This window comes from Eubalaena glacialis, chromosome 6, assembly GCF_028564815.1.
Source record: "Eubalaena glacialis isolate mEubGla1 chromosome 6, mEubGla1.1.hap2.+ XY, whole genome shotgun sequence".
NCBI lineage: Eukaryota > Metazoa > Chordata > Mammalia > Artiodactyla > Balaenidae > Eubalaena > Eubalaena glacialis.
The window spans coordinates 72104492-72123071 of NC_083721.1; the positions used below are offsets into that span (position 1 = coordinate 72104492).

At 40.4% G+C, this 18580-nt stretch overlaps 1 protein-coding gene across 1 annotated transcript in view; it reads right to left on the reverse strand.

The window, feature by feature from the left end:
* SNX4 (sorting nexin 4) overlaps positions 1–18580 on the reverse strand; it is a 70673-nt gene that overhangs the window by 15100 nt on the left and 36993 nt on the right. Inside the window, exons 8-9 of the mRNA XM_061193189.1 lie at positions 13282–13343; positions 306–371 (exon numbers count right to left, since the gene is read on the reverse strand). Coding sequence (XP_061049172.1) covers positions 306–371; positions 13282–13343 — 128 coding nt within the window. The remainder of the gene's footprint in view (positions 1–305; positions 372–13281; positions 13344–18580) is intronic.

The window sequence follows — 18580 nt, forward strand, 5'->3', positions numbered from 1 at the left end:
CTTTATATTCCTAGCTTGATGAAAATTTTTACTGTGAATAGATGTTGATATGCTTTTTCTACATGTACTGAAATGAACACATGGGTTTTCTTCTTTATTCTGCTAATATGTGAATTGAACTGAAAGATTTTTGAATGTTAAATTAATCTTGCATTCCTGAGATAAACTTCTTTAAGTCAAATCTATATACAAAGAGCACAATATAAATGCCAGCAAACTTTATAAAAACAGAATAACAGAAGAATCACTAACACTTCACCACTAATGTCACCTCAGGTTCTACCTTAAATTCTCTGGGTACTTACACATCCATATGATGACCAGCACTCTGCAGTCCATCACCCATTTCTTTTTCTATGGCACTCCACTCACTAAGAAGAAAAACATAAAACCAAATACATCATGAATTAGATATGGAATATTATTAAATGGACTCTTTTACAAGGTTGTTTTCTAGCTAGCTTTTAAACAATGTATAGTATCTATTTTGGATTTATTTTCTGTGACTCAAATATCCTCCTTTCCCCGAAGTTTAACAACTAAATGCAAGTGAAGGCTTTAAAATATTAGTTCAAAAGTTTGTATCTGCTGCTGTTAAGTGTAAAGCAAGTATCATACAAAACAGTTTCTGCTTATAGACAACTTTCTCAGCTAGGGTGCATATTTAAATCAACTGTGGCACTTTTAGAAACTACGAATGCTTACCCCGCTCTTGATCTACTTAATTAGAATCTCGGGGATAGAGCTGAGGCATGCATATTTTTAATTACTACATGGATGATTCTGATAAACACACATGATTACATGTCACTATCTTAATAGGTAACAGAAAAAGACAACTGTACAGAAATACTAGGTGTACCATAAAACTTTGATAACTTGCACTAAAGTTGCATGACAAAGTCTACTTAAAAGCACAGATCATTTTGTTGTCATTTCAGTGAAATTCTTGAAATAAAAATTCCTTTTTATGGAAGATGCATATGTGTATTATAATAAAGGGGGAAATGAATCTATAATCCTAAATACTAAGAGATGACATAATTTGATATATTTCCTTCTAGTTCTTTTTATTTACTCATTTTAATATGGCTGAGATCATGCAGTATATGCAATTTTGTATTATGCTTTTTCTATTAATAGTATTTCCCCACATTATTAAAATAACTTGTTCTCAGCATTATTTCAGACGGCAACTCATAATTTTTTAACCATTTTCCTGACCATTCAAGATTGTTTCCAATTCTTCTGCTATGTATAATAAACACCTTCAATTGCATATATCATAAAAGGGAAAAAATTAAAACACTATGATTCTGTTAATCTGTAGTTTTTATACACTGTTCTTGAAATATCAGATTATATGCTTATAATACTAGAGGGGTAAAACCGCACATGGTTTTTAAAACTGTCAAGGAAGGAAAACAAACATAAATAAACATATCTCCTTCTGACAATTTTTACTCATATGTTTACCCTCAAAATAGTAATAGCAACAGTTAACCTTTTTTTAGTGCTTTGCTGTTTATAAAATGAATTTTTAACACCTCTAGCTATATTATCTAAAGCCATACTTCCAATGTCTACAAGACAATTCTGCTTTTTCTTTTTTTTATTTTTATTTTTATATTTATTTTTGGCTGTGTTGGGTCTTCGTTTCTGTGCGAGGGCTTTCTCTAGTTGCGGCAAGTGGGGGCCACTCTTCATCGCGGTGCGCGGGCCCCTCACTATCGCGGCCTCTCTTGTTGCGGAGCACAGGCTCCAGACGCGCAGGCTCAGTAGTTGTGGCTCACGGGCCTAGTTGCTCCGCGGCATGTGGGATCTTCCCAGACCAGGGCTCGAACCCGTGTCCCCTGCATTGGCAGGCAGATTCTCAACCAGTGCGCCACCAGGGAAGCCCAATTCTGCTTTTATATACCTCTGTCACTTCAAATTCAACATACCTAAAGCCCAGCTCTTCACATGAAAAACAAAGTCTAGGGGTTTTGGCAGATTACAGGCATAACTAGCCAAATTTGTAAGGTAGCAATCACAGTTAACGCAGCTATGAGTCACGTCAACAGAATTAATGGACAGTCCAGATCAACTATCTATTGGATGTTCCACAGGTACTTCATCCATCTAATCTTTGAGCACCTTTTAATGTGCTACCAACTCAAGGTCAATATAACCAAATTTAATTCTTTTGTTTACCAAACAAGACTAAAAACTAGTTCAAGAAAGGTAAGACTTATACTTAATCATCTATTTACTCCTATTAAGTCGTTTAGTGCCTGATAAATACTTGGCATTTATAGGTTGTAGGTAAAATGAAAGAATGAACCGATAAATGAATAAATGTGAGGAGGGAAACATGTACTGGGTTCTATGTATCAGCCACTACTAGGCACAAGACCTCTCCCCTCAAGATATACATAGTCTAGCCCTTGACTACTCAAACCGTGGTCTATGAACAGCATCACCTGGAACTTGTTGGAAATGCAGACTCGCAGGACTCATTCCAGATCTACTGACTCAGAATATTCATTTTAACAGTTCTCCAGGTGACTTGTATGCCTATTACAATTTAAGAAGCATCTGCTAAACAAAAGGTTCTAACTGGGGTCCAGGTATATGCCGAGGATTGGAACTAGAAAATGTTAACCAGTTTAGGGAGGGAGAGGAGGGAGAGGAGGGATCCATTAACAAGGAACTATTAAAGTACAGAAGGAGGGACTTCCCTGGTAGCGCAGTGGTTAATAACCCTCCTGCCAATGCAGGGGACATGGGTTCAATCCCTGGTCCGGGAAGATTCCACACGCTGCAGAGCAACTAAGCCCGTGCGCCACAACTACTGAGCCTGCGCTCTAGAGCCCGCATGCCACAACTACTGAAGCCCGCGTGCCCTAAAGCCTGCGAGCCACAACTACTGAGCCCACGCACCACAACTACTGAAGCCCGCATGCTCTAGGGCCTGCATACCACCAACTACTGAACCCGTGTGCTGCAACTACTGAAGCCTGCGTGCCTAGAGCCTGTGCTCCGCAACAAGAGAAGCCACAGCAATGAGAAGCCTGCGCACCGCAATGAAGAGTAGCCCCTGCTCGCCGGAACTAGAGAAAAGCCCGCGCGCAACAATGAAGACCCAACGCAGCCAAAATATAAAATAAATAAATAAAATAAAAAGTATAGAAGGATTTAGCATCAACTTTATAAGAGGCATAATTGCTATCATAAAGTATTTAATGGGTGGATAATTGTCACAGATGAACCAGATCAAAGAGGGTAATAAATCTTTTGTAGCATCTGATGAAGACTGTGGACCTTTTCCACTAAGGAGGGAAAATCACAAACAAAATTTTGCATATAATTTCAGAGACTTCATGGATTAAAGACCTAAATGTAAGACAGGAAATCGTAAAACTCCTAGAAGAAAATATAGGCAGTGCACTCTTTGACATAAATCGTTGCAATATTTTTTTGGATCTGTCTCCTAAAGCAAAGGAAACAAAAGCAAAAATAAACAAATGAGATCTAATTAAACTTAAAAGCTTTTTTTTTTTTTTTAAAGCATGAATTGTTAGTTTTATTTTATTTTTTTTTAAACTTATTTATGTATTTATTTTTGGCTGTGTTGGGTCTTCGTTTCTGTGCGAGGGCTTTCTCTAGTTGTGGCAAGCGGGGGCCACTCTTCATCGCGGTGCGCGGGCCTCTCACTATCGCGGCCTCTCTTGTTGCGGAGCACAGGCTCCAGACGCGCAGGCTCAGTAGTTGTGGCTCACGGGCCTAGTTACTCCGCGGCATGTGGGATCTTCCCAGACCAGGGCTCGAACCCATGTCCCCTGCATTAGCAGGCAGATTCTCAACCACTGCGCCACCAGGGAAGCCCAACTTAAAAGCTTTTGCACAGCAAAGGAAACCATCAACAAAATGAAAAGACAGCCTATGCAATGGGAGAAAATAGCTGCAAATGATATGACTGATAATATCCAAAATACATAAATAGCTCATACAACTCAATATCAAAAAAACTGAACTCAATTAAAAAATGGACTGAAGACCTGAACAGACATTCTTCCAAAGACATACAGATGCTCAGTACTACTAATCACCACAGAAATGCAAATCAAAACCACAATGAGGGACTTAGCTGGTGGCAGTGGTTAAGAATCTACCTGCCAATGCAGGGGACACAGGTTCGAGCCCTGGTCCCACATGCCGCAGAGCAACTAAGCCCGTGTGCCGCAACTACTGAGCCTGTGCTCTAGAGCCCGTGAGCCACAACTACTGAAGCCCACGTGCCTAGAGCCCGTGCGCCACAACAAGAAAAGCCACCACAATGAGAAGCCTGCACACCGCAACACAGAGTAGCCCCCACTCGCCACAACTAGAGAAAGCCCGCACGCAGCAACAAAGACCCAACACAGCCAAAAATAAATAAATAAATTTATTTTTTTAAAAAAAGATTATTAAAAAAAAAACCCACAATGAGATACCACCTCACACCTGTCAGAATGGCTATCATCAAAAAGAGCACAAACACCAAATGTTGGCAAGGACGTGGAGAAAGGGAAACCTTGTACACTTGTTGGTGGGAATGTAAACTGGTGCAGCCACCGTGGAAAACAGTATGGAGAGCCCTCAAAAAACTAAAAACAAAACTACCATATGATCCAGCAATTCTGTTGCCGGAGGGTAGGTTCTTGTTTTGTCACAGAAATAATTCAGAGACGAGACACAGACGCCAAGTAAGCGAAGTGAAGATTCACTGAGCAACAGTATACTCTCAGGAGGGAGAGCTGGCAAGCTCAGAAGAGCAGCTGCCCCGAGCTCCTTCTGGCAAGCTGGTTATATGGGGTGTGAAAACGGGTGGAATATTCATCAAGGAGGGAGGGACTCTGGGGTAACTTCCTGGCTTTCATCCAAGTTCCACCTTTCTGAGAGGAGGGGCTGTTTTTGTCCTTGGTCTTCTTGGATCTGCCATGGCGTCAGGTGCATGATGGGTACTGCTCTGGCTTCAATGTTAATTCTATTGTAATGAGGGTATAATGAGCAAAAAGTTACATTCAGACACAAGAGGTTCCCACCTTTCTTTGCCTCTAGGACCCTGTCACTGCAAGATGTATGGTTTCCTGTCATATGACCCAGGCCTCTCTTCTCTGCTCGTATCTGGCTAACTGCCTGCTCTAACAATTCCACTCCTGGGTTATAAATATGAAGAAAATGAAAACACTGACTCGAAAAGATACATGCACCCCAATGTTCACAGCAGCATTATTTACAATTTCCAATATATGGAAGAAACCTAACAGATGTCAACAGGCGAATGGATAAAGAAGTGTGGTATATATATGTGTGTGTATATACAGATACACACACACACACACACACACACACAATGAAATATTACTCAGCCACAAAAAAGAATGAAATTTTGCCATCTGCAACAACATGGATGGACTTGGAGGGTATTATGCTTAGTGAAATAAATCAGACAGAGGATTATGCTTAGTGAAATAAATCAGACAGAGAACTGTATGTTATCACTTACACATGGAATCTAAAAAAAACAAACTAGTGAATATAATAAAAAGAAACAGACTCACAGATATAGAGAACAAATAAGTGGTTACCAGTGGGAAGAGGGAAGGAGGGAGGGGCAAGATAGGGATAGGAAATTAAGAGGTACAAACTATTATGTGTAAAATAAACAAGCTATAAGGATACATTGTACAGCACAGGGAATATAGTTAATATTTCATAATAACTATAAATAATTTCAGAGACTTCAGAGAACCTGAAGTCCATCCTTATCTCCTAGCTTAAGGAATCTTAACTATAAAACCACAAAGGTCCCTCCTGCTCTAGTATTTTACAGTTCCATTAAGAAAGAAAGGAAAGAACTCCAAGAATGCCCAAGGGTCAAGACTCTGGAAAGGAATAAAAATATTATTACAACAAAAATAGAGGTACAGAACTAAACTTAGCTGCCCAATCTGGTGTTCATCAGGGATAGAGGCATGGGAGGGAAAGTCTCCAGCCCCAAGCAGGTCTATAGTAATAAGTTTTATTTGTTTATACTTCCGTATATCATTTCATTTAAACAAAGTTCCATGCTAAAAAAGGGTTTGGAAATCACTCTCCCCATTTAACCCCACAACTGAACAGATATTTAAAATCGGGCTCAGAGATCTAACATGGTTTACTCAAAAGTCAGGCATCCAATGAGAGGCAGAGCTGAGATTAGAATCAACTGCCATCAGAGTGTTCTACCTACTAATCCCAACCTTCACTTCCGTTTTTTGGCTTTCTTAATCAAAAGAGCTCTTTAGGGAATTCCCTGGCGGTCTAGTGGTTAGGGTTCCGCGCTTCTACTGCAGGGTACACGGGTTCTGTCCCTGGTCACGGAATTAAGATCCCACAAGCTGCATGTTACGGCCAAAAGAAAAAAAAAAGAGCTCTTCACAGCCACTCATCAACCATATGACCAAAAAATAAAAAATAAATTATAGAATCCTTCAACAAAATACATCCTGTGCGTCTTTGAGCTCTGAGGTATATGACAAGGTTTGCATATCCCTGATTATGTTTACACATGACTCTTTGAAAGAAATTTGCTTTTGCAGTTTCCTGGAATCCCTTGAAAGGAATTATACCAACTGAATCTGGGAAGGATGTGTTTCCTTGGTTGCTTCTATATGGATTCACAATCTATGAATTAAGATGAGTATTTTAAAATGTTCAATTAACAGAATATAACATTTTAGGCTATTAGCTCCTGACAGCTTTCATTAGCTTCAAAAACTTAGTTACTGGCACTTAAAACTCTCTTTTTTCTAAGTCTTTTGCAGAGTGAATCCCGCCTATGTATTGTAAAAAATAAACAGAAACCTCAATTAAATAGAGTTGGAAGACCAAAAGGGGGAGCTCTCATGCCCTGTGTCCACAGCAGAGCCCAAGAAGAAGAAGAAAGATTCCTCTTCTTTCCTGGCCAGGTCTCAGCCAATGAAAAGCCACGGAGACTCCTTGTTTACTCTAGCCCTCCCAACTTCCTTTTCCTCTCTATAAAAGCCTTCTCCTTCCCTTGCCCTGTGGGAACTTGCATGAGCCTTGCCATCGTTGCAGCCTGAAACTGCAATTCTTTGCTAATCTTTGCTGGAGAAATATCTGGCAGTCTATTTGTTTCATGTCAACAGTGTTTGGTCTAATTCTTGACAGGCAGATCTTAAAAGTTCCTGAAACTAGTGAACATATAGACAAGTCCTATAAGCACCTACATGGAATGACCCTTTGGCCTGTCCTAAATTGAATCAGGTGCTATATCCAGGAAGAAGCTGCAAAAAGCCTAGGAACTCAAGAAGAGCACAAAATGAACTCCTATACTTTAAAAAACAACAAAAACAAAAAAACCCAGCAACATGCAACATGAACATATTACAAAAATCTTCCCTGTTTCTTCTCTGTGCATCTAATTCCTGCTCATTTCTTACTTACAAGTAAGTTTAAGTCTTGTCACCTTTCCTTCCCTCTTTGACAGTCCTTTTCCACTCATAGCTCAATCTTTTTTCTTAATCCATTTTCTCACTTCAATCTCTAATTTAGCAAAAAGGCACAATTTTACCAAGTTATTTGATATATATAGAAAACATTTAAATTAAGAGACAAAGCTGATGAAATCAGCTTTATATTTCTTCCCCTCTCAAATTTCAAACCAAAGAACAGAAACACATTAAACTTTTTCCCAATTATGTGACTCTCAAGCTCTGGATTTTTTCATTACTCTTTTTTTTTGGCTGCGCTGCGAGGCTTGTGGGATCTTAATCCCCAGGCCCCGGCAGTGAAAATGCGAGTCCTAACCACTGGACCACCAGGGAATTCCCTGGATTTTTTTCATTACTCTTATGGTCAGTGTAGTGCCACTGACCATAAGAGTAATGAAAAAATAAAAAGGAAACAAAAAGAAAAGATAAAAAACACTCATTACCAATTGGTACTGCTCAGCAATCCTTTCCCACTTTCCTAAATGATACCCTCATCAGTGCTTCTCAAACTGGGATACTTCATCTTGGATATCTGAAGCCATCTAAGCATGGCACAGTTTTTCCGAAGAACGAATTTTAAGTTTGAGGCAGGGAAAGTTATATATATACTTAAATAACCATGGATGCTCTACAGAGTAAAATGTAAAATCTGAATAAACTGACAGAACTCAAGTCTTCAAAGATATTCTGCACTTGCCACAGCTGCTTCCAGCCAATCCCCCATGGAGCTGGTAAGGGGAGATAAAGGAGGGTATGCAGTAGGATCAGTTTAAGAACTCTCCTCTCCATTAGTTTGAGACAGACTGCCCTATATCACTCCCCTCAAGCTTCCTAACCACAGAATCACCCCACCTGTTCTCAGCAGAGACACCTGCTTTACTAAGACAGGGGCCAGCTAAAGCGGCCTCCTGCCACATACTGCTCCTCTCCTTTAAGACAGCTCTGTGCCTTCCTCTCTATCTTCTCTCCCATCCACCCTCCTACCCTTGCTCCCCCTGCAAAAAACCACCACCACCACCACAAAGAGGCCCTATACCCCTTCAAGAATAACCTCAGAGACTTTTCTTAACAGACTTATCAGTAACTTGCTGTCTTTCCTTCCTTAACCCTTTCCTGTCATTCCTAGGACCACAGCATTATATCACTCAAACCAAACTGCTCTCCAAATTAACACCGAAGATTTACCCACCCATTTCCCCTCTTTTCGACTAAATTCAATTCCTCTACAGTATAACTCCAACTTCTTGAAGTGCTCCCTTCACTTGCTTGACACTGCACACTCCTCATCAATTTCCCAATGTCTCCCTCACATTCTTTTTCTTTGCCTGACCCCTGAACACAGATATTCCCCAAGGTTCCGCCCTTGAGTCTCTCACAGACTTACTCTAACCCTCTAACATTATCACCTTAACCCTACATTAAATATCATTCTATTAGGATGTAGCTTTTATATATAACTCATATTCTCACGAGCCTCTCACACTGCAGATCCAAATTTCCAATTGCTTAATAGAAATCTTTAAATCAAATGCAATCTATTCAAAACAGAACCCTTTAATTCATTCCTCAAACCTGTTATTTTTCCTACATTCTCTATCACAATCCTCCTAATCATTCAGCTGCCTGCAAATTAAATTTTGGTATCTTTAGCACCTACCACGGTAGCAGGAGCTCAGCAAATGTGTGCTGAATGACTGAAAGAATCAATTGATAAATCTTGTCATTTATGTCTCCTTAATAGTCCCTACTGGCAATTGCTCTGGTTCAGGCTCTTGATCACCTGCTTAAATTACCTCAACCACCTGTGGTCTCCTTGGCTCACTTTTTATGAAATATTTTAGATGTAAAATGGCTTTCTGTTAATTTACTGAGTTAGCACAAAGGCGAATTTGTATAATATTTATCATGAGACATTAATGCAAATAATTTTCTTTACAATTTGATTCAGCCAAGTGACTTTGTATCCACTTGCCTCTCAAATTAACACAAGTCCATTTATTATTTACAATAAATGTACTACTTTTTTTTTTTTTGATATTTCCATCACTTTATTATAAGCAAGTTCAGTGAAGGGTTTTTGTCTTATTTGTCAGGTCAAGTTTAGAGAAACTAGTGATTTTTTTCCAAGGATGTACATCTAATAATCTGGGCTGAAGCTTCAATCTTCTTTTGAATAATTTTCCATTGAAAATGATACCTCTCTTTCAGCTCCCCCATTTCTGAGGAATATAAAATCTTATAACTTATTGTTACCAAATGGGAAAGGCGGGGGGAGGGACAAATTAAGAGTTTGGGATTAACATATATACACTGCTATGTATAAAATAAGTAATAAACAAGGACCTATTGTATAGCACAGGGAACTACACACAATATTTTGTAATAACCTATAAGAGGAAAGAATCTGAAAAAGAATAGATATCTATATGTACATCATCTATAAACGCCAGATAAAACAGAACCTAAGGGAGGCCGATGATGACTGCTTCTGACACTCAAGACTTCAATCATCTAAAGCTTGGACACTGCTTACTGCCCAAGGTCCTTCGTGAACATGCATGTACCCGTAGCTTAAAACTTCCCCAGTTTTATGGTTTGGGGAGACACTGCTTTGGAAAGTTCCCTGGTGTTCTCCTTACTTGGAGGGGACCCTTCCTACACCTAAAACATGCCTGTGACACCCAGAGGATGGTACACCGTCTGATCGGGAAGAGTTTGGAAAAGGCACCTCATCTCCTCATCTCCTGGTGATTGGGTTCCTCCCGCAGCCTCTTTCTTAAAAATCTCCCCACTTGGGGAAGTCAGCACGTTCAACATCCTGTTTCGCACAGTTTGGAAGCTGTTGTCTTGCTAGGTGTTCAAGTTGCCCTGGGCCTGCGGAGCCAAGTGAAGAGTCGCAGTTCAAGCTTTGAAAAGGCAGCGTTGTCAGGGCATTGGGTATCAGGTCCTGGTTAGAGGCAACTCCCACGACATCTCAGACAGCTCACTGGCACAAGGTGGCCATCCCTGGTTTCACATCAACATGATCTCAGGCACAAACCTCCTTGTTTTTCCATTTTGTCTTTAAGTTACTTGCTGAAACAACCGGCCCGCGGTCCCCAGGACTGTCACGGCTTCGGCCGCCGGGGCCCCTCCAGAGCCGGCAGCCTCAGTGAGGCCGCCCTCCCCTCGGGCTCCGGGGCACTTCAGTGACGGCGGAGGGAAGAGACCCCGAGCCGGGAGTTCCAGCTCTGCGGAAACGCAGGCTCCGTTCTGGGCCAATGTACTACTTTTGAGAGTGTCTGATTTATGTTAATTATCATATGAGCATATTCCCAAGCTTAACTAGAGTTCCAGTTTGAGTAGTATTCTTAATATCAGGGCTGACTCACGCATAGATCTAAAAGCAGGTAAGTCGCACATCATGCAGCTGACTTGAATACGATTTGCCTTTCTTCCCATTAGTCCTGTTTAGACATATACTCCTATCCTAGCTATGAAGAGTCTACATGTTTACAATATTAATATGCTTTTCTTCATTACAAAACATCATATAATGCTGATACTGTCCCATCTTGCATTTGATCAACCAAGACATATGGATAACCTGTTACTCAAATTAAGTAAATATGTAGCCATATCTCACACCTGACATTCAAATAAATTTAATATGAATCAAAAATTTATAAAACCACAAAAATGTAGAAGAAATGAAAAATCTATTTTTTTATAATCCATAGTGGGGAAGACCTTATTAAGATATACACAAAAGTCAGAGGCTATTACTTTATAAAGGAGAAAATCTAACCACTTACATGTTAACTGAATTTAACAAATTGAGTATTTCTGTATATCAAAAACCACCAGAAGGGCTTCGCTGGAGGTGCGGTGGTTAAGAATCCGCCTGCCAGGGCTTCCCTGGTGGCGCAGTGGTTGAGAGTCTGCCTGCCGGTGCAGGGGACACGGGTTTGAGCCCTGGTCTGGGAGGATCCCACATGCCCCGAAGCGGCTGGGCCCGTGAGCCACAATTGCTGAGCCTGCGCGTCTGGAGCCTGTGCTCCGCAACAAGAGAGGCCGCGATGGTGAGAGGCCCGCGCACCGCGATGAAGAGTGGCCCCCGCTTGCCACAACTAGAGAAAGCCCTAGCACAGAAACGAAGACCCAACACAGCCATAAATAAATAACTAAATAAATAAATTAAAAAAAAAAAAAAAAAAAGAATCCGCCTGCCAATGCAGGGGACATGGGTTCGAGCCCTGGTCCACATTCCACGGAACAACTAAGCCCATGCGCCACAACTACTGACCCTGCACTCTAGAGCCCATGAGCCACAACTACTGAGCCCACGTGCTGCAACTACTGAAGCCCGCACGCCTAGAGCCCGTGCTCCTCAACAAAAGAAGCCACCGCAATGAGAAGCCCACGCACCGCAACGAAGAGTAGCCCCGGCTCACCACAACTAGAGAAAGGCCGCACATAGCAATGAAGATCCAATGCAGCCAAAAAATTAAAAAAAAAAAAAAAGCCCCATACAGTTATTTACTGATAGCAATATATATTGGAGAGCTGTTTTTAAGTTAAAAAAAAGCAAAGTAAAACAAGTGAACATAGCAATGTTTAAAACATGCTCCCTTTCCATGTTTAAAAAAACGGGGGGCGGGGGGGGGACTTCCCTGGTGGTCCAGTGGTTAAGAATCCGTCTTGCAATGCAGGGGACGCCTGCTTGATCCCTGGTCAGGGAACTAAGATACCACATGCCGAGGGGCAACTGAGCCCGTCCGCTGCAATTACTGAGCCCACGCGCCACAACTACAGAGCCCACACGCTCTGGAGCCTGTGCGCCACAACTAGAGAGAAGCCCACGTGCCACAACTAGAGAGAGAAGCCCACGTGCCGCAATGAAAGATCCCGTGTGCCACAACTAAGACTCGACACAGCCGAAAAATAATAAATTTTTTTTTTTTTAAAGTGGGGAGGGAGAAATGCATTCGTTTGTGTGTTAATATATACATTTATGGTGCTACATGTTACTAGAAGGATACACAAGTAACTCAGAAACTGCTATTAGTTGCCTCAGAGGAGGAGACCGGGGTGGTTGGCAGGCAGGAGGGAAGAGACTTTTCACTACATAAGCTTTTGTTCCTGTTGAATTTTGTGCTATATGAATGTCTTACCTATTCAAATATGTTAAATGAATTATTTTGATTAATTCAATCAAAAGGACTTAGAACATTAGCAAGGACATTTTTCTTACAAGAAGATTTGGATAATTAACTTCTAAAATGTCACAACTAAAATAATTAACACACACAAAAATTCACAAAAGAAAAAGCTCAAAAATAACCAAGATATGCAAGTTATCTACACAAATAAATATTCTAATTTACATTAATATTACCTCAAGACTGAAAAACCCATCTTGCAAAAGCCTTCAGAAATTATAAGGTGACACAAAGAAAGAAAGAAAAAGAAAACCGCTAACTCTATATGACAGTGGTTTCCAAAGGAATCTTCTTGGGCATTCTGCCAAGAAAGTAAAAGACACCGCTCACTGCTTCAGAGCAGTTTATCTTTTCTCTGCTCAATATATTGGGCTTCCTTATTATTTTTTATTTAAACAAAGGCTTTACAGTGAAAAGTTTGAAGACTACTACTATAGGACATCATTTAAAAAATAATCTTTTGCTTTCCAGAATCATGTATTTTCAAGAATTATAGTTCTTAGGCAAAAAGCTAATTAGAGCTAGTTGTTGTTTACTATAAAAGTTTGCATAATGCTTACCTGAAAACTCGCCCATAATTCCCATGTACTTTATATACACCATACAGTCGGTCTGCTACTCTCTGGAATAAATATTCGAAAGAAATTGCTATGAAGTCAAAGTTACATAAAGATTACCTAAAAAAAAGATTTTATCCTCATTTAAAATACATATATATATATACATGCTTAGCACAATAACCTTGAAAAATATGGAAAAGAAGCTTAAATCTCCCAAAGTTTCATCATGGGGAGAAAAAACACCTAGTGTTGTCATATTTATGTAATAGCTTTCATATTTCTTCATACATATATATATTTTTAATTAACGTTTTAAAATTTCCTATACCAAGAGTGCTAATATTTTTAACCAGCAGGTTACTATTACTTTTATTTATTTATTTATTTATTTATTTATTTATTTATTTATTTATTTATTTATGGCTGTGTTGGGTCTTCATTGCTGCACGTGGGCTTTCTCTAGTTGTGGCGAGCAGGGGCTACTCTTTGCTGTGGTGCGCGGGTTTCTCATTGCCGTGGCTTCTCTTGTTGCAGAGCACGGGCTCTAGGCACGTGTGCTTCATTAGTTGCAGCACACGGGTTCTAAGGCACGTGGGCTCAGTAGTTATGGCTCGCGGGCTCTAGAGCGCAGCCTCAGTAGTTGTGGTGCACACGCTTAGTTGCTCATGCGGGATCTTCCCAGACCAGGGATTGAACTGGCAGGCGGATTCTTAACCACTGCACTGCCAGGGAAGCCCCAATATTACTTTTAATAGATACCACTTTTTTTTTTAATATTTATTTATTTACTTATTTATTTTGGCTGCGCTGGGTCTCAGTTGAGGCATGCGGGATCTTTTAGTTGTGGCATGCAGCTTCTTAGTTGCAGCATGAGGACTCAGTTGCAGCATGCGGGTTTCTTAGTTGCAGCATGTGGACTTCTTAGCTGCGGCATGCATGTGGGATATCTAGTTCCCCGACCAGGGATCAAACCCGGGCCCCATGCATTGGGAGCACAGAGTCTTACTCACTGGAGCACCAGGGAAGTCCCCCCATTTTTAAAAAAAATTTATTTATTTTATTTTATTTATTTGGCTGCGCCAGGTCTTAGTTGCAGCATGCAGGATCTTTTAGTTGCGGCATGTGGGATCTAGTTCCCTGAGCAGGGATCAAACCCAGGCCCCATGTATTGGGAGCGCAGAGTCTTAACCACTGGACCACCAGGGAAGTCCCCTGATACCACTTTAAATAGGTGCATAAAGTTTCACCTAGTGGTGCATAAAATATATAAGCATTCCTTGTCAGATAGTTAGTTATCCCTAATTTTTTCAGTATTATAAATAACATTGAAATAAGCATCTCTGAGAGTACAGCTTTTTCCAAATTTCAGATTATTTCCTTAAGATAAAGTCCCCAAAGGGGAATTTACCAAGGGAAAGAATATAAACATTTTCAATTGTATGGACAGTTTTATATATAAACACTGCACACATGCAATATACTTCTTTTTTTTTGTTTTTGGCTGCGTTGGGTCTTTGTTGCTGCTGCATGTGGGCTTTCTCTAGTTGCGGCGAGCAAGGGCTACTTTTTTGCTGTGGTGCGCGGGCTTCTCATTGCAGTGGCTTCTCTTGTTGCAGAGCACGGGCTCTAGGCACGTGTGTTTCAGTAGTTGCAGCACGTGGGTTCTAGGGCACGTGGGCTCAGTAGTTATGGCTCACGGGCTCTAGAGCGCAGCCTCAGTAGTTGTGGCGCACAGGCTTATTTGCTCATGCGGGATCTTCCCAGACCAGGGATTGAACCTGTGTCCCCTGCATTGGCAGGAGGATTCTTAACCCCTGCACCACCAGGGAAGTTCCCAGGCAATATACCTCTGTGCTAATTTACCAAGTTAATGCCTTCTAACCAACTAACATTAGATATTTTAATAACAGTAGAATTACAGTTTAGGTCACTGAGATAAAATATGTACTGCCTAGAGACTTCCCTCGTGGTCCAGTGGTAAAGAATCTGCCTTCCAATGAAGGGGATATGGGTTCTATCCCTGGTCGGGGAGCTAAGATCCCATGTGCCGTAGGGCAACTAAGCCCATGCGCCACAACTACTGAGCCCAAGTGCCTCAACTAGAGAGCCCGCATGCCGCAAACTACAGAGCCCACGCACCACAACTAGAGAAAGAAAAAAAAACCCACGCACCACAACTAGAGAGAAGCCCACGCGCCACAACGAAGAGCCCAAGTGCTGCAACTAAGACCCGACGCAGCCAAAAATTAAAAATAAATAAATAAAATAAATATTTTTAAAAACTACAAAAAAAAAAAATGTACTGCCTAGCCATTCACACAAATTTTACAAAAGACAAAACAAAACACCATATGCAGTAATCTCCTTTACTTTCCCCCAAAGTGCTATGGACATGAACTAGAAGATCAAAAGTCAATCCCACATAAAACCTTAAAAAAGAATTCCTAGTATATAATTTCCAAATGTAAACCCTGAATTTACATTCAACCCCTCTAGTTCCTTACTCAAACACGAGTAATTTGAGGAATTAGGCATTAACCTTACAATAATTCTTAAACCTTTCAATACTTCAGCTTAAACTGAATGAACCACATTGTAAAAACCTGGAGCAGGCGTAGGAGGATCATAAAATGTTTTCCATCTCGCCTTGACCTGCTAGACTAGAGGGCAGCACACTACAGGTCTGCAGCTTGTTTTTGTAGTCTTACTGGAACACAGTCATACTCACTCATATTAGCACTGTCTATGGCTGCTTTCATAGCAGGGTTTAATAGCTTCAACAGGGACCATATGACCCAAACAGCTGAAAATATTTACTATCTGGCCTTCAGAAAAAGTTTGCCGACCCCTGTACTAGACTCCACTTTCAGGACAAAGTTCATAGTCTTTACTATGCTTGAAACTTTCCAGGGCTGTCCACAGACCTCTAAACTAATTTCTCTGGGATGTTATTTCCCAATTATTTTTTGAGAGTCCTATAGAGTGTCAAAGGTTGGTTGGTTGTTTAAAGTGGTTCCATTGTCAAGTAAGTTTGGGAAATACTGAGATTAAAACGTTTAACAGGTTTTTTTTCTGTAAGACTTTTTTGATCTTTAACACTATATAGGAATCAGGACTATTGAGAGAGAGTTGGTTTGCAGTAGGGAACATGTTACAGGACTGGCATTCCAAAGAATATAAAATGGAAAATGTCACTCTAGACTACTAACTTTTGCAGATCCTCGTACTTTTTTTTTTTGGCTGCGCTGCATGGCATGCAGGATCTTAGTTCCCCAACCAGGGAGCGAACCCCGCCCCCTGCAGTGGAAATGCGGAGTCTTAACCACTGGACCGCCAGGGAAATCCCTAGATCCTCGTACTTTTAAAGATCAAACGTCCTCCTGACAGCTGAGCATTTTATCATCTACCTACGATATTAAGTATAGAAGAGAGGGAAAGAGCCTGTTAAATAACCACATAAGAATAAAAACTAGAACAACTTAAATACAAAATGCATACACAAAATAAATGTTCAAAGAAAGTTTCCGAATCCCTGGTATTTAAAAGTTTTTTTTTTCTTTAAATTTTATCACTCCTGGCAGCTGATACAAAAGGAACTTTTACCATGATAATTAGAGCTCTGGAAAATACTTTGGTCCATAGAACATGACAAAAAGAGGCAAGAGTTCTCATACTCCAGAAAGGTGAGCAACCACACAAGGAACTACTCTATTGGTGAATGAGGCAACAAAGAGCCACTCAGTAGTTGTTACTGGACCAGCAATGTTTCTGGCATGAACTACTCATGAAAACAAATTGTTCTAGCCAACCGAAACATGAGATGATTGGTATCTAGATCATCAGGCAGTGAGAAAAAAGATGAAGCGAGGAAAAACTATAAACTATAGACCAAAAATTATCATTTCTAGAGAAAAGTAAAGACAAAAATGGCAGGTAAATAAATCATGAATTATTAAAACCTGAAACCAGATTAATTCAGTGGCCGTTGGTAAGCAAGAGTCATGGTGCCAGGTAAAGGGGGGCTATACACAATGATTTAGTCTACACTGCCACTCAATTTCAATTCTGCTGACAAGCCTTTCTTTTTGAAAAGTGATCATCTGACAACTGACAGGGGAGGACTGACACCTAGCAAATAATATGACAACAGAAGAAATCTGACAGACTCATCTTATCATCCTCCCCAGTTCTGAATCATTTGCAACTATGGTAAGAATGCCTTCTCTATCCTCACTGAAGTAGCAGGGGATTAAATGTTAAAAAGGACACAAAGTCTTAGGACAGTCTATTAGATGATCTTATTTTAAAAATCTGGACACATAGCTTTTCTTTTGAATTATCTCCTAAGGAGGCAATGATTATGAGATTTAGGACTCCTGATACTACTGCCAAAATCTTTCCCAAAGGAACTGTATGTAATACTTCACACAATGCCGCTGTCACCAAATATTTCACAAACACTAGATATTACCATCTTTATATATGACTACAAATTAAATGTTAAATAGTGTCTCAATAATTTCAATTTACATTTTTAGAGTATTAGCAAAGTTAAACATTCCTCCCTCCCTTTTAAATTTGATTTCCCCTAGAGAGGCAGCAAATATGATTGTAGGAAGTAAGGGATTTGGAGTAAGACAAACGTGAATTCAAATTCCAGCTCCTGGGACTTCCCTCGTGGTCCAGTGGTTAAGAATATGCCTTCCAATGCAGGGGACATGGTTCAATCCCAGGTCGGGGAACTAAGATCCCACATGCCAAGGGACCACACATAGAAAGAAGCCCATGAGCCACAACAAAGAGCCGGCATGCCACGATAAAAGATTCCGCATGCCGCAACGAAGATCCGGTGCTGCAACTAAGACCAGGCGCAGCCAAAATAAATATTAAAAAAAAAAAATTCCCGCTCCTTCTTACTTTAGGGTTTGACTTTTGAGAATTGATTAAACTACTCTTAGCCTTAGTATTATATCATTCTCTTGGAAATGTGGAAATGAACCTCATCATATGACTCTGAGGATTAAAGCAGATGACATTTGTAAGCCTCCTGGCAATAAGCAAGGTGACTCAATGAAAATCAATTCTCTTCTCCCTCAATCTACCTGAATTCATGTCCTCTGTCAATATATCATTTGTAGGTGGTTAAGAGCATGGGTTCTGGAGTCAGACAAAGGTTTAAATTCTGGCTTCATCATATCTATTTATAGTATAATATTAGGCAAGTTACTTAACTTCATTTGCCTCTGCTTCCTAATCTATAAAATGGGGACAGTTACAGCACCTACCTTCAAAGGGCTAC